The sequence below is a fragment of the Perognathus longimembris genome, chromosome 13 (assembly GCF_023159225.1).
Source record: "Perognathus longimembris pacificus isolate PPM17 chromosome 13, ASM2315922v1, whole genome shotgun sequence".
Classification (NCBI taxonomy): domain Eukaryota; kingdom Metazoa; phylum Chordata; class Mammalia; order Rodentia; family Heteromyidae; genus Perognathus; species Perognathus longimembris.
Window position 1 is genome coordinate 15,665,612 of NC_063173.1, and position 14,375 is coordinate 15,679,986.

A 14,375-nucleotide genomic window follows, 5' to 3' on the forward strand; every position below is an offset into this window, starting at 1 on the left:
AAGGATAAGGATGAGATCACGTTAAGATATTGTACTGGTTTTTTTCTTTCTCTCCTTCCTTCCTCCCTCCTTCTTTCTCTTCCTTCCTTCCTCCCTCCCTCCTTCTCTCTCTCTCTTCTTTCTTCCTTTCTTTGCCAGTTTGAGGTTCGAATTCAAGGTTCAGGGTCTTGTGCTTGCTCAGCTTGCTTGTTTGGCTGATAGTCAATCACTTGAGCCACACCTCCAGCCCAGATTTTTGCTGATTATTTTTTACTTTCTTCCATGGGCTGGCCTCAAACCAAGATCTTTCAGATGTCAGCCTTCTGAGAGCTAGGAATATAGATGTGAGCCTCTAGTGCCTGGCCGATTGTGCTTTAGTCACACTGCATTTGGAAGAAACTTCTTTAATGCTGTACCAAAGATAGTAGATTAGTTCGACTGATCTTTGTCTAGAAAAATTAAAATTTGTCCTGGGAATACTTGAGTTTATAATAACTTCCAGAAAGCCCTAAGAATCCTTAGCCAAAGGACTAAGCAGGGGAAGTTTTCCTACTTAAAAACACCTGCCTCCACTTGTACTGTTTGGTTCCCTTGGTGATGGGTGCCCTGAATCATATAATAGGAATTGACGATAGCCCTCTAAGCCACTTACCTTTATTTATGTATTTAGATACCCTTATTTTTAAGGTTTATATGTGACAGGTTTTAAAAGGCTTGCCTGTGAGTGGTGCTTCTAAGCTTCAGATCTAGACTTAGTGGTGTTGATATCTCCCCAGAAGCACTATGCCTGGCAGGCACAGCTCCCTTGGTCATCTGCATTTGATAAAAATCCCTTGACCTGGCGATGTGGAAGTAAACACTCCATGTGTTCTCTTATTCAACTGAAAAGACATGTTATCTAAGGGACTAAAACGTAAGAGCCACATGGAATATGTTAATGCATACGTGTAATTCAAATACTTGGAGAGTGAGGCAGGAGGATCATGGCTTTAAGTGCACAGGAGGACCCTATCCAAAAAGGAAAAAAAAAAAAAAAGAAGAAGAAAGAATATTTATTGGAGCCAAGACTTTCCCAGTTTGTTGCATTCAAAATCACAGCATAGCACCGGAGGGTAGTCATAGAGCGCCTGCCTAGCAAGCATGAAGTCTTGAGTTTAATCCTATCACCAAAATCTCAGCATATTTTCAGGCAAAGAGTTGTCATGTAAAAACAATCTCTGACTAGTTGGGACAGTGTGTGTGTGTGTGTGTGTGTGTGTGTGTGTGTGTGTGTACACCATGACAAGGATCCCGAAGAAACTAGAATCTGTAGCTTATAGGAAGCACCAAGGTAATGTGATATAGCACATGGCCAAGTACTTAAGACTATAATATTTAAAAAAAAGGGGGGGGGGGGACAGATGTACTTTGAGTGTTTCAGCTGTTGGCTCTAAAACCCAACAGGATGGCTAGGGATATGACACTAGGAATTTCTCATACTTGCATACCAATGACACCCCCATTTTGACCACTCCCTTGTCCCATGTGACTGTTCTGGAACCAACTCTGTCACCAAGCACAGTGAATGGCGGTAATGAGATTCAGGGGGTCTCCTGGGACATGTCAAACAGGGAATGATGCAGAGCTGCCTCACCCAGCATCCTCCCTAGGTGGGGAATCTCTTTTTCCTTGTTTGTTTGTTTTTTTCTGGTGCCAAAGGCCATTTATATAACATCACTTGTGAGCCACACAAGATTCAAGCAGATGGGCTGTGAGCAGCCAATGAGAAGATGTATCTATTTCAGTATGCACCACACGATTGAATGGGCCCCCTATGGCTGTGGGCTGGACGTTTCCCACCCAGAGCATGTACGCATGAAGGCTATGCTCTCCTAGCAGTCACCAGACAGAGAGTCCTAGTTCTGGGATTCTGCATGGCCCTCAGCCTTGACATGAGACCTTCGCACACTTAATCTAGAATTTGTTGAGAGCTAACTTTGGCCAGGTTATTATAGCTGTGCCATGCCAGAAGTTAGCATTGTGGGATCTAGTGAGTCGCCATAGTTAGAGAGCACCGGTTTTGATGAGGCTGCTGGGGATTGATTTTGCTGACACTTCATGCTTAATCTACATTTGGTCTAACTTCTACATTAGAACAGAAGTAAAAAAAAACAAACACGTTTTTAATGCTTGTCATTACTTGCCATTGAAAAATTTTAATGTATTCATTATAAACATGTATATAGCACGTAATACTTTCAGTGCACAATAAAATGTGTATAAATAGGAAAATTTATGGTCATGAAAGTATGACTCAAAACATGGGCAAATGGAAAAGTGAAATCTTTAGCGTGTGTGCCAAGGGTATGATTCCCTGGCTATTTGCTAACAGTGGCTTCGGTGTTGTCACTGAGTTTGCTTAGTTTCCTTGAAAGTATTTTGGTTATTTTTCCCTTGGGTTGTTTGCACAGATGTGTATGGATATTTCTTAGATGTCCTGATCAGAACTGTTGCTTCTCTTGTTTACTTGTGAAGAAAAAAAAAAGAGAGAGAGGAAATTAATTAAATTCTCAGTAGAAAGGATGAACCACTCTGGTCTCTGTGAGCTCTGATAAAGCCATTTAAGTGATGTCCATAATCTTAGGCTCGTTCAATAACTATTTATAACACAAAGGAGGAGTTAGTTATTAACACATCCTGCTATAAAAAGCATTCCATACATTTATTCCGATAGAGTTTCACATATAGACAGAGGGACTTACATGGTTCTCTGGTGCTCTATGGCTATAATTGTCTCTATGAAAGGGACTGGAAGCCCGAGGTGAGGTTGCCTACCTGAGATCACACAGATCAGAATGCAGCCCTGACATCCTCGGCAGTCCTAATTTGGCCATGTGTTACTGAGAGGGCCGTGTCTTTGGGAAGGAAATGCTGTAGAAATTCCTCCAGAACACCTGCCTTAAAGTCCAGCTGGGCAAAGGGTGGGGCACAGGGAACCTCCAATTCTCCCAGCTCCCGGACCTGGCATTTGTACAGCGGTGTATGACGTAGTTCTTTTAATGTGATTTCTTAAGTAGTTATTAGATATGTTTATGTTTGTACCCTTGGTTTTATTCATTTCCCATTCACTTGCATATCATCCAGATGTTGGCTCCTGTTGATGTCCTTGTTTTCCTTAGGTCACATCCTTTCCCACCCACAGGCCTGTTGAGTCTTGTATTCATTCCCTGTCTAACTACCTTGCTCTATGTGGGGGGCTGGGGGGAAGGGAAGAATAGGGGCAAACAGGTGTTGGATAGAAAGCCTTCTGTCCCCCATACAAAAGAGACTAGGTGCCCTTTCTATTCCAGTACATCCACACAGACACACCCTGAGCCACAAAGCAGATTCTTTTTAGCCTTTGATGATAATCCTGGTTTTAACTGTAGTTGGCTTAGAACTGACAACCCTCTCTTAAAAAATGCCAGCTCAAGCAAACAGAAGGCAGAATTCGTCTGTCACGCAGGGCTATGGTGAAAACAGCAGGAAGTTTTCCTAAATGTCTGTTTCCAGAGGGATAAATTTCAGTCGGGAGATAAATGCACTTGCCAGGAGTTGGGCTTGCAAATGACGAAATGCACTTAGATTAGCCCAAGTTCAGAAGAGACAAAAGATGAGAGATATCAGCCATCTTTTTTCTTAGTTTGTGTATATATGTGGCTCATGCTGACTCCCACTGCAAACCAGCTTCTTCTAGTTTGGGGGAGGACATAATCACTGATGCGCCCTCAGAACTGCCTATCATGTGCTCTGTTCCCATTTAAAAATTCAGAGGACTAAGGGGGCATAGCCCAATGATACAGCACTTCCTTAGCATGTACAAAGCCCCGGTTCTGAACCCCAGCACCACAAAAATAAATAAATTAATAAGCTAATATATAAAATAAAATAAATCTGGGCACCTGCCATCCTAGCTACTCAGCAGGCTGAGATCTGAGGATGGTAGGTCAAAGCCATCTTGGGCAGTAAAGTTCATGAGACTCTTATCTCCAACCAATGACTAAAATGCTGGAAGTTCAGCTGTGTCTCAAGTGGTAGAGAACTAACCTTGAGCAAAAAAAAGCTCAGGGCCTGAGTGCAGTCCCTGAATTCATGTCCCAGGACTGGCACAATAAATGAATAAATAAATTAAAACTAAAATTTGCAGGAAGAATTCCAAGCAGCCCAGCCCGGGTCAGGTGGCTGAGAGATGAAGCTATCTCTAAGACAATAGCAGGCCTCACTTGTGACATGGGGTTTACATTAGAGATGATGATCCTGGTCTAGTTCGAACCAACAGTGGATTCCATTCATTTATAATGCAGGACTCAGAAGAATTCTCCGTCAAGAGTAACTAAGTTCTCTTCATTCCTTCCCCTTGCAAATCAACAGAGTGGAAATGGACTACTCTAGAGTTCTTCTACAAACTTGAAATGTTTCTTTTGGGGGTGTGGGTGGGGTCTTAATTATTCCAGGATATTCTAATCACTAATCAATGTGCAGTGTCTTCCAAAATGTAGAAACTTACTTGACCTCTTAGGCCAAGCAGCATCCAGGTTTCTGAACATGAGGAATTTATCAAGAGGAAAGTCCTGACTTGCTGACCCAGGGGAGAATTGGGAGAGGTGGGACAGTAGTTGAATTATATTATTGTCTTTTTTTTTCAGACTTGTTCACTATGTATCCCAGACTAGTCTTAAACCCTTAGGCATTTGTGGTGATATTACAGGTGTTTACCACTGCGCCTGACCTAGACTGGTGTCTTTATTTTTATGTTTGAGGGGTGGATGGGCTTGAGCTCAAGGCTTTATCCTTGCTAGACTGGCACTCTACCATCTGAGCCACACCTTCAGCCCATTGATGTCTCTCTTTTCTTTTTTTTTAGCTTTTTCTTCTTTTAAAATTAAGTAGTTATACAAAGGAGTTGCCATTTCACAAAGCAGTCTATGAATGCCATATAGACCAAACTTCCCTTTTTCTTCTTGGGGGAATCCCACTAACCAATCTCATCTCTCTGGACCACACCCAGGTCTCCCTATAGTCCCTAGTTGATCTCCTAATTGATGAGACTGACTAACCATATGTTCATTCCCAAGATCCCCAACCATACAGCCTGCTGCAGGGTTGTCCATGTGCTTGAAGCTGGTCTCACTTATGCATGGCTTGGAAAGTAGTACCACTTTAGGCTTTTGATTGCTTAACTTATGGATTATCCCTGACCAGCACCAGTGGCAGTAGCCATCCAGATCTTATAGAAAAAGACCCTGTAAGTTCATCTCTTAAAGAACTATATTACTTTGTAACTGAGGATACTTGGGAACATCATTTTTGATGCCTAAGGAAGACCTTGAAATGACAGTTCTGGTCTATGTATGTCTGTAAGAGTTCAAAGGTTTAGAAGAGAGATTTCCTTATATAGCAGCTGTGCCTAGCTTCTTGAGAGTCATGTTTTTTGATAGGGACAAAGATGGCCTCGATCATCCTAGCTGAAGGTTTCACGTCCTTGAGAATATACAAGACTTCTTTGTCCTTATTCAGTCCTGTGACAGAATAGAGATAATGCATTTCACTGTAGCACTCCAAGTATTATGTCCACAGTGTACAGAACTCACATAGCCCTCATACATATAGGTAACTACCTGAACTATAATATCAGGAATATTCAGTCCTTGAAAATCTAGTGAGATTGATTTTTCCCCCTTCTGTTACATATGTAGCAAGAACTGTCAATATGGGATGAAACATTTTGTTTAAATATGTGTAACAATACTAAGTACATTCATTGGACAGGTCTAGCCAAGGGATTAGTATCACTGAGTAAAATGACCTTCTTTTTATGTCTACCCATCTATAGGATGAACATCCTTAACAGGGTAGACTCACTTGACATCCTGTAATCTTCTTCTCAGTGGAATGTGGACATGGTTCTTTGTATGTGAATTTACACCCAAGGAGCAAAACTACTGCTTTATCATCGACTTACCTAGTAGAGAACACAGATAAGACTTCCCAAGACTCTTCAAAGCTAAAAGCACTCAGGGATCTGGATGTGTGATCTCAGTGTTGATCTAAGACTGCAACTCCACCATTAAAGTTAAGCAAAGCGGTGACAAAGCAAGCTCTTTTGAAGTAGAGCAGAACAGAGCTCTGTCTTAACTCTGCCTCGTAAAACACGTCTCTCAAATTGGAATCACATTTTCCTCATCACATGACTTTTTTGTGTACTGGTGATGCAGTTGTTTCATAATGCAAAATGACATCAGAAAGTGATTAAGCCTGTTGGCCAATTAGTAGACTAAGGAGTTTAAATATATTCATACAAACTCACATCCTTAACTTCAGGCTGTTGAATATTGACATTGAAGAAAATCACTCTAAAATTCCTGGTCCTGTTTTCAGGTGCTTTGGGGTTGAAGCTGGTCAAGTGAAAATGGGACTTATCTTGGCCTGTGCCCTTCTGAGGGGCTGCAAGTCTTCACCTAGGTGATAATGCAGCTACTGATCTTAATCACTGTTGGAGGTTAGAACAGCTGTGATTCTGGAGGGCTGGTATAAGAGGAAAGGCTGATCCTCTAGGGCACTGATGGACCAGGATGGCCTCTAGCAAAGGATTAACCTCTAAAGTCCGTTGTCAGGTAAAAGTACCAGGAGCCCCTATTTTAGGTCCTCAAATCATGTTGGTAATGTATTTGTAATACTCAAGAAAAAATAGTTTGGTAAGAAACTGAAACTACAGTTCACATCCCCTTGACCATGAATGCCACAACATCTCTCCCCAGAAGAGAGCACTGTTAAAAGGCTTTCCATGTGTTTTCACATAAATAAATAACTATGGTGCTATATTGCTTTTTACTTTCACAATAATTGCTTTGGATCTTGTACTTTTTCCTAGCCAATTGCATATTTCTATGACATCCATTGATATCTGTCACATGTTTTAGAATGCTACAAATTGTCCATAGAATAAGGTATCACGCATGTAGCCACTCCTCTGTTAAAGGTATTTCCCAACCTGAAGTGAATAATCATGCAGTCCCAACACATAAGACAAATTTATACACGATCTGTTCTCCCACGCTAAAACAATGGAAGCATACTAGCTTGCTATATAGCAACGAGGGCAAACAAATCCATTGCCCCTTAAGATGCTTAGTGCTTTTCTTGTAAAAGGGAAACAGAAATAACATGTATTTTATGAGGTCATGGGAAAGAGTAAAGGAATTAATGCCCATCAAGTGCTCTGGACAGCGCCTGCCACGTGGTGAATGATGTGCATTGATGGCACCGTGCGTGGACCGTATGTATTGGTCTCATGGAATTGCTTTGGCCTTTGGTGCATATTTCCCATTAGCCTTTGACCTACTTTGTAAGCAACTCAAAAGAAACGCATTTTGCTGGCCTGTCTCCTGTAAAGGTGTTGTCATCGATGTTGTTTGTTTCATTACGAAGTCTCAGTGAAAACAGCAGTTTCTCTCTTGCCCAGGAGTAATTCTGCCTCTTCCAGGCAGTTTGATTTTTGCAGTTCCGACTTCCTCTCCCCTCCCCTTCCTTGTCCCCCCTCTCTTCTTCTCCCTTAGCTCCCCCCGCCTTCTCTTCAAGGTCCCTCTACTTGTACCAGGCTTATAGAGAGAGCTCTCCATCCTCCCACCTCTGCATCGTAAATGGGATTACTGGTGTGTGCTACCACACTCAGCTGTTGTTTTGTGTTAGTCTTGGTTTTTGTTGTTGTTGTTGTTGTTTTTGGTTTTTTTTGGTAACAAGGCTTGAACTCAGGGCTTGGCACTGTCCCTTAGCTTTTTTTGCTCAAGGCTAGTGCTCCACCACTTGAACCACAGCTCCATACATTTTTTGATGGTTAATTAGAGATAAGAGTCTCATAGACTTTTCTGCCTGGGTGGCCTTCAAACCATGATCCTCAGATCTCAGCCTCCCGAGTAGCCAGGATTACAGGCGGGAGCCACCATGCTTATCTGGTCTGTGCATCTTTTAATTGACAAGAATTCTCTTGTCAATTAGAGTGAATTCAGATATTTTATCAACTTCTAACATGTATTATGAACTCCATGACATACATTTTTCCAGTGTTAGCTGAGCTTCTGTCTTTGATTTACTTTGTTAAACCTCATTTTTTTATTAATTAGTATAAATGATTTATTATAATGAGGGACTATTGCGAATGAGCTTCATTATCAATTCAGCTGGTAGCTCCTGTCCCTCTTAGCTACCAAAGGCCCAGACAGAAAGGCGGGTGCTAGGGAGCCACCTGCCTGAGTGCCGCATGCATGGGACTCCTAGCCGCCCTTACCACCTGAGGTCAGATTGCTGGCAGGGCTTGGAATACAGTGCCATTCCATATAGCCCTGGAGAGCACATGTGCATGTAGAGGACACATATGGAGGTCAGGGAGCACAGGCAGGTAGGAGGAAAAGTAAAACCATACCTTTGCTGGGTCCTGGACATTATCCAAACTGATTTCCTATGGAAAACTTTAATTATTGCAATGAGAAAAGATATCAGGTTCAGACTTAGAGGTTACCACTCTAAGTTCTGAGGCAAGTCTTTGAAAGGAAGTGCTAGGAAAAGGGGGATATAGCTGAGTTATCACTGATTTCCAGTTGGAGCCAATCTGATAGGATGTAAGGTGAGAAACAGTTTAAGAGTGACTGAATCCTACTTCTTGTATGAGAAAATTAAACTTCTATTTAAAAATAAATGGCAAGACAACATAAAATTGCAAATATTCACATATTTCAAATGATTTGGATAGAGCGCAGTGGGTGTCCCCACACCCACTTGCTGGCATCTGTAAACGGATCTACCCTTTGACCTTCTCTCTTTTACTTCCTGCTGACAAGTTAAGCACTGCTGCTGGGTTGGTCCCATCCTCTGATGTGCAGAATATCATTTGGAAGTGTTGTTTCTGTCCACTGAAAGTCACTATTGTAAGTGCTTTAATAGGAGGATTTGACCTCCAGAACTGTTTTCCTATCAGGTTCTGGAAAAAAAAAAAGTAGATTATTATAGCTCTTCTGGTGCTAATCAGAGAGTTTGACCAAGTCAAGGCTCTGGGAATAGTAATGCAACAACAATAAACTGCCACCGAGAAAGAAGACATTTGTAGTTGTGAAGGCGCTTTGTCTCTGGTATGAAAGATAACAATGGACAAGACACAGGCTTGAGCAGGCCTAGAATAGAAGTCAGTGGTGTAGCCTTCGGCACCATGAGCCATGCACACTGTGCCTGGCACAGCCACCCAGGGAAGTGTCACTGGGCTCATTCTCCCACTGTACCTTCATTCACTCGTGAGGCTCCAGGACTGGAATGTGGGATGCCCGCTCTCTGCTTCTTGGACTGGGAAATGGTCTGTCAGTTCCCCTCACATAGGCTCTGCACTGAGAAGGGATACGATGAGATGAGGAACGAGGTGTCCTTTCTCATGGAGGGAGGTTGGGCAGTCCCTCTCAAAGTTGAAATGTGGGGAAATGGTCCCAAGACAAGGATGACCCATTTGCACAATCATGACTTTCCTCTGGGGTGGTAAGCACCTGCCTCGTGAATCCTGGAGCTTGATATTAGCAAACTTATGGTAGCTTTCCCATTTAGCATTGTGATTTACTTCTCTCAGCTATTCCATTTAGAAATGAGATTTACTTTTTTCAGTCTGCCACACTCTGGATGGCCTATGGTGGGCTTCTGGTTTGTGCCTCCTATTTAACACAGAGGAAGTGAGCTTTGGTGGTATTGGGGCCAGCTCAGTTCCCTTAGTAGCTCCTACCCTCCTCCTTGCCTAAACCAGGTCAGCCACACCCCAGAAAGTGACAGCTCCTATATCTAGCTGATCGTATTTTATGAGATTCTGACTCTCCTCTGACATTTCACATCTTCTCCCTTTTCTTTCTCTTGCAGTTTCTATTAGTCTTGCATTTCCTGTTTTCCCTCTGCCTAGATCTTTAAGATCCTCTGGCTACTATTAAGATTATTCTCAAAATGTTTCAATTGTAGCCTACTTGTCTCAGCTCTAGCATTTTGGAAAGCCATATGCCAGCCTGGCTGCCAAAGCCCTTGCCAGGTGGGTTTGGGGTAAGAAGGGACATGTAAGTAAAAGAAGAGCCTTGCAAATGGCAACCCCCACATGCTACACTACTGTGATGTTCAGAACTGGCCTTTGTGCTGGAAGATATGCTCTAGACCACCTTGGTGTGAAAGTTAGGAAATACCCAGATCTGTGCCCCAGTTGTACCCGCATAGATTTTTGTTGAATAGTACTATCTCCCTGGTTTCCTCAAAGAGAAAACCCTTACTATTGCTGTGCCTTCGGCAGGTTGTACCTCCAGCTGAACCAGACCTAGCATGTCCCATCAAGCCAAGAGCCGCTGGTCTGGAGCTCCATGGAGGCCCTCTCCTGGCCAAGGGTGAAGTCATCAGGGGTGGTTGCACCACCGTCCAGGGCACACCTTTCAATGGCATGTGGTTTGGTCCTCCTGGTAGTTGTTTTGAAATCTGTGCTTTCCTGGGGTTTTTGGTTTTTGTGTGTGTGACTGGTTTTGCACAGAATCAGTGAAACCGTCCTCATAAATTGTGCATGTTGCATTTGGAAGTTGGTAGTGTTTTTGCCAGCCTTGTAAGTGTGTTTTTCTTCTTTTTTTGTCCCAGGAAAATCACCACAGTGCTCCTAGTAATGAAACCTACCAGGAACGCTTGGCCCGTTTAGAAGGAGATAAGGAGTCCCTCATCTTACAGGTAAGTTCTTTTGGATAGGAAAACCAGCTTTCCTGTAACTTAAAGTTTGGAGTTTCCACATTTGAGGAATCATGGGGTTTTCTTTGTTGGAATGTATCTGCTTCCAGAGTATGTTTTTCAAATAGACTTTAATTGAAGCAAGCCAGAAAGTAAGTGGGACACAATTTAACTCTAGGCTTGACTTAATGGGGGCTGTGAATTCATTCATTCATTTATCACACAACTACCAAGCACTTGCCTCTCTACACATTGGAATCCCTGTTATCAGGCTGACTGCCAGGTTCTGTGTTCTTCAGGAGTCCATGTGCCCTATAAGGGAGAAGAGTTCCAGCTTCATGTTGCTCAGAATTAGACACATTAGTGAGTGGTGCTGGACTAAGGCTGAGTGGTAAGGGAGTCCAGCCCAAGCCTTAAGCTGGATATGCACTGATAACTTTGAGACCAAATGCACTAGGGCTTGTAACATGGATTGTAAACCTTTGATGGCTCCCTTGCTTTGAAGAGAGGAACTCTAAAACTTCTCTTGGAGAAGCAGCCAAACAAACCTTTTCACTTCTGAAAGGCTCTGTTCTTCTTGGTAGGTTGTGAAGTTAAGCATTCTGATAGGCAGTCTATTGCCAAACTCTTTGCTCTAGTATCTGAGTAGATTTAGCAAGCTTATACTAAAGGTCTGATATACACCAGATATTGACTGAAGATTTAGAGAATATAAAGCTTTTTATAATGCTTAAAGAGTGATAAATAAAGTGTAGGTCAAATGAAAGGGAACAGATAAGACCTACAATCCACCCTACGGTGTGGGCTTTAGTTTGGAGCACTGGGGTTGTAGGTGCCAGAATGTTTATTTGTTCTCTTTCTATCTTATCTATTTTTATGGCCATTAGAGTAAATCAGTGAATTGAAGAATGATTTTTAATTATTATAAAGGTACAGAGGGGTTACAGTTGCATAAGTCAGGTAAAGAGTACATTTCTTTTTTGACAATGTCACCCCTTCCTTTGCGCTCTCAGTTTTTCCCTTCCACCCCCGCCCCCGCCCCCACAAGTTGTAGAGGTCATTGTCAACATAGTATCTAATGAGTATCTCTGCTGCATTTGTTTTCCCTTTGTCTCTTCATTTCTGTGCCTCCCCTTACTCTCCCCAAAACATATATAAACGATGAGATGGAAATGTGGCTCAGTGGTAAAATGCTTGCCTAGCATGCATGAGGCCCTGGGTTTGATTCCTCAGTACCACATAAACAGAAAAAGCTGGAAGTGGCGCTGTGGCTCAAGTGGTAGAGTGCTAGAATTGAGCAAAAAGAAGCTCGGGGACAGTGCCCAGGCCAGGCCCTGAGGTCAAACCCCATGACTGACAAAAAACAATAAACAAACAAGCAGAAAAACATACCCAAAGACATATTAATGAACAAACAAGACAAAAAGAAAAGAAACCAAAACCAGCAACAAAGAAATATAAACCTCTTGTTTCCATTTCCTGAAGTTCATTTCAGTGAGGCACACAGGCATTGCACCTTTGTGATGAACAACTTCTTAAAGAAGCAGGTTTGCCTGCCTCGGATACACGAGGCCCTAGGTTCGATTCCCCAGCACCACATATACAGAAAACGGCCAGAAGCGGCGCTGTGGCTCAAGTGGCAGAGTGCTAGCCTTGAGCGGGAAGAAGCCAGGGACTGTGCTCAGGCCCTGAGTCCAAGGCCCAGGACTGGCCAAAAAGAAAAAAAAAAGAAGCAGGTTTTCTCTTAGTACTTTTTATTGTCCTTTTTCCCTTAAATAACTAAGCTCATATCAAATATACAATTTCATAACCTAGCTTTTCTTCATGTAGTTGATTTTTAAATAATTAAGCCATTGTAAAATAATTGAATATCTGTCAGACACTTACTTTAGATTGTGGGAATACATAAGTAAACAAATCAGACTGAATCCCTATTCTTGTAGAGAGCAAGCTAGAGAGTGAGAGTGAGCACACTATTTCTGGTGGGGGAAAGTGCTATGGAGAAAAATAAAGCCCGGTAGGAACTCTGTGGTCCAGAGGAAGCTAGGGAGGGAAGCATGCAGATACCTGGAGAAGTGCATTCCAGGCTGGGGAGGTGGTCAGTGCAGCCCACACACTGAAACAGGGGTGTGCTCAGTGTTGGGGAACACAGCAAGGGAGCACTGCCCCTGCAGTTGGTGCTATGGAGAAAGGGAGCCAGGATGACTGCCATCTTGAGAGATGGTGGGGTGGGATGTCCTGAGGGTGGGGGGGCGGTATATCGCACAGATGTTTTCAGGGATTTGGAACTTGCAACTCCACCCCAATGACATGATTAATGAAAAGAGTATCCAGGTGTCCAGTTTAGAATTTTGTGGCAAACTTTTGAGCCAGGAACCTTTGTGACTGAACTAATGCATTCTTATTCAGAGGGGATTGCAAGTCAATAAAGAAGTCCTATGCAATCATGCTTTCTTTCACATCCATGGCTTTTTAAAAAACATTCCAAATAACTGAATAATCTTCATTTCAATAATTCACATATAAAACCGACCTTAGCATTTTTGTTTATTTTGGTTTCCTGGTACTAGGTTTAAACTTAGGGCCTCAAGCTTGCTAGGCTACCACTCTACCCTTGAACCACACACACCTCCACCAGCCCTAATGGTTTTGTTATGCCTGGAGCCTGTAGACACACACTCAGAGCAGCAAGTCTGTGCTCACGTCTAATCCTTGGCCAGTGCAGCTGGTTAGGCAGATCAGCCACATCTGCCTCTTGCTCAATCCACACAGCAGCTTAGTCTGATTGAATTACTGGCAGTCCTTGGCCCAGCATGCTTTCCTGGGTCTATTTGTCAAAGAACAAGATCAATCGTGCATAGTGAAATACTTTGTTTCCAGGATTAAGTAAAAACAAAATTAAAATCTTTTATATCTTCATTATAATTTAATTTTGATGAGGCAAAGATTGTCATCTTTTTTTGTAACCTCTAATACTGTATTCTCCAATACCTAAATTTATGCCTAACATGTAGTAGGGTCTCAGAAAACATTTATTTTTATTAGGTGGAAGTCGGTCCCATTCTTGAATCTTTATTCATTTTGCCCCAATTTTCTATACCTCTCTCCATTCATTGTAATACTCAGGGTAAACACTGAGGTTCAAAAGGCCCCTGAAGCTCTATGTCTTGAATCATATGCACAGTTGAATCTGTGAGCCATAGAATGCCAGAGATTATATATTTTTCCTCAGGTTACCACCAGCACTTCTGCCCAGAGATGGTGTAGCTATAGAGCTGTTAATCTTCAGAATGAGATTAACTGTAGGATACCTCTCTGAACGAACAGGAACTCTGGATCCCTGGAAGAAGAACCACCCTTCAAATCCCACTTTTGCAAATGAAGCTGCCAGTTGAAAGGCAAGGGCTGCTGAAAGTGTTGGCCAAGGAAAAAGCAAACAGGCACAAACTCAGAAAGGCTTGTTATTTCAGATGGGCCTCGCGGACAGAAGGAGCCCCCTTGGGGATTGAAATGGAACTCTTAGCACATCTCAATTTCATGCATATGTTTCAATAATTCATTGATGATTTGAGAGTATAATATGGAATGCTTAAAATAGCTAGGTTAATTCAGATTCAACTGTTTTCAAAGGGGAACGTTATCATTCAAAAAGTTTATTTAAA

General features: G+C 42.4%; 1 protein-coding gene across 5 annotated transcripts in view; it reads left to right on the plus strand.

Moving 5' to 3' along the window:
* Ppfibp2 (PPFIA binding protein 2) overlaps window positions 1-14,375 on the plus strand; it is a 133,074-nt gene that overhangs the window by 64,047 nt on the left and 54,652 nt on the right. For all 5 annotated transcript variants that reach the window (XM_048360924.1, XM_048360925.1, XM_048360927.1 and 2 more), the window contains one exon: window positions 10,630-10,716. In XM_048360924.1, coding sequence (XP_048216881.1) covers window positions 10,630-10,716 — 87 coding nt within the window. The remainder of the gene's footprint in view (window positions 1-10,629; window positions 10,717-14,375) is intronic.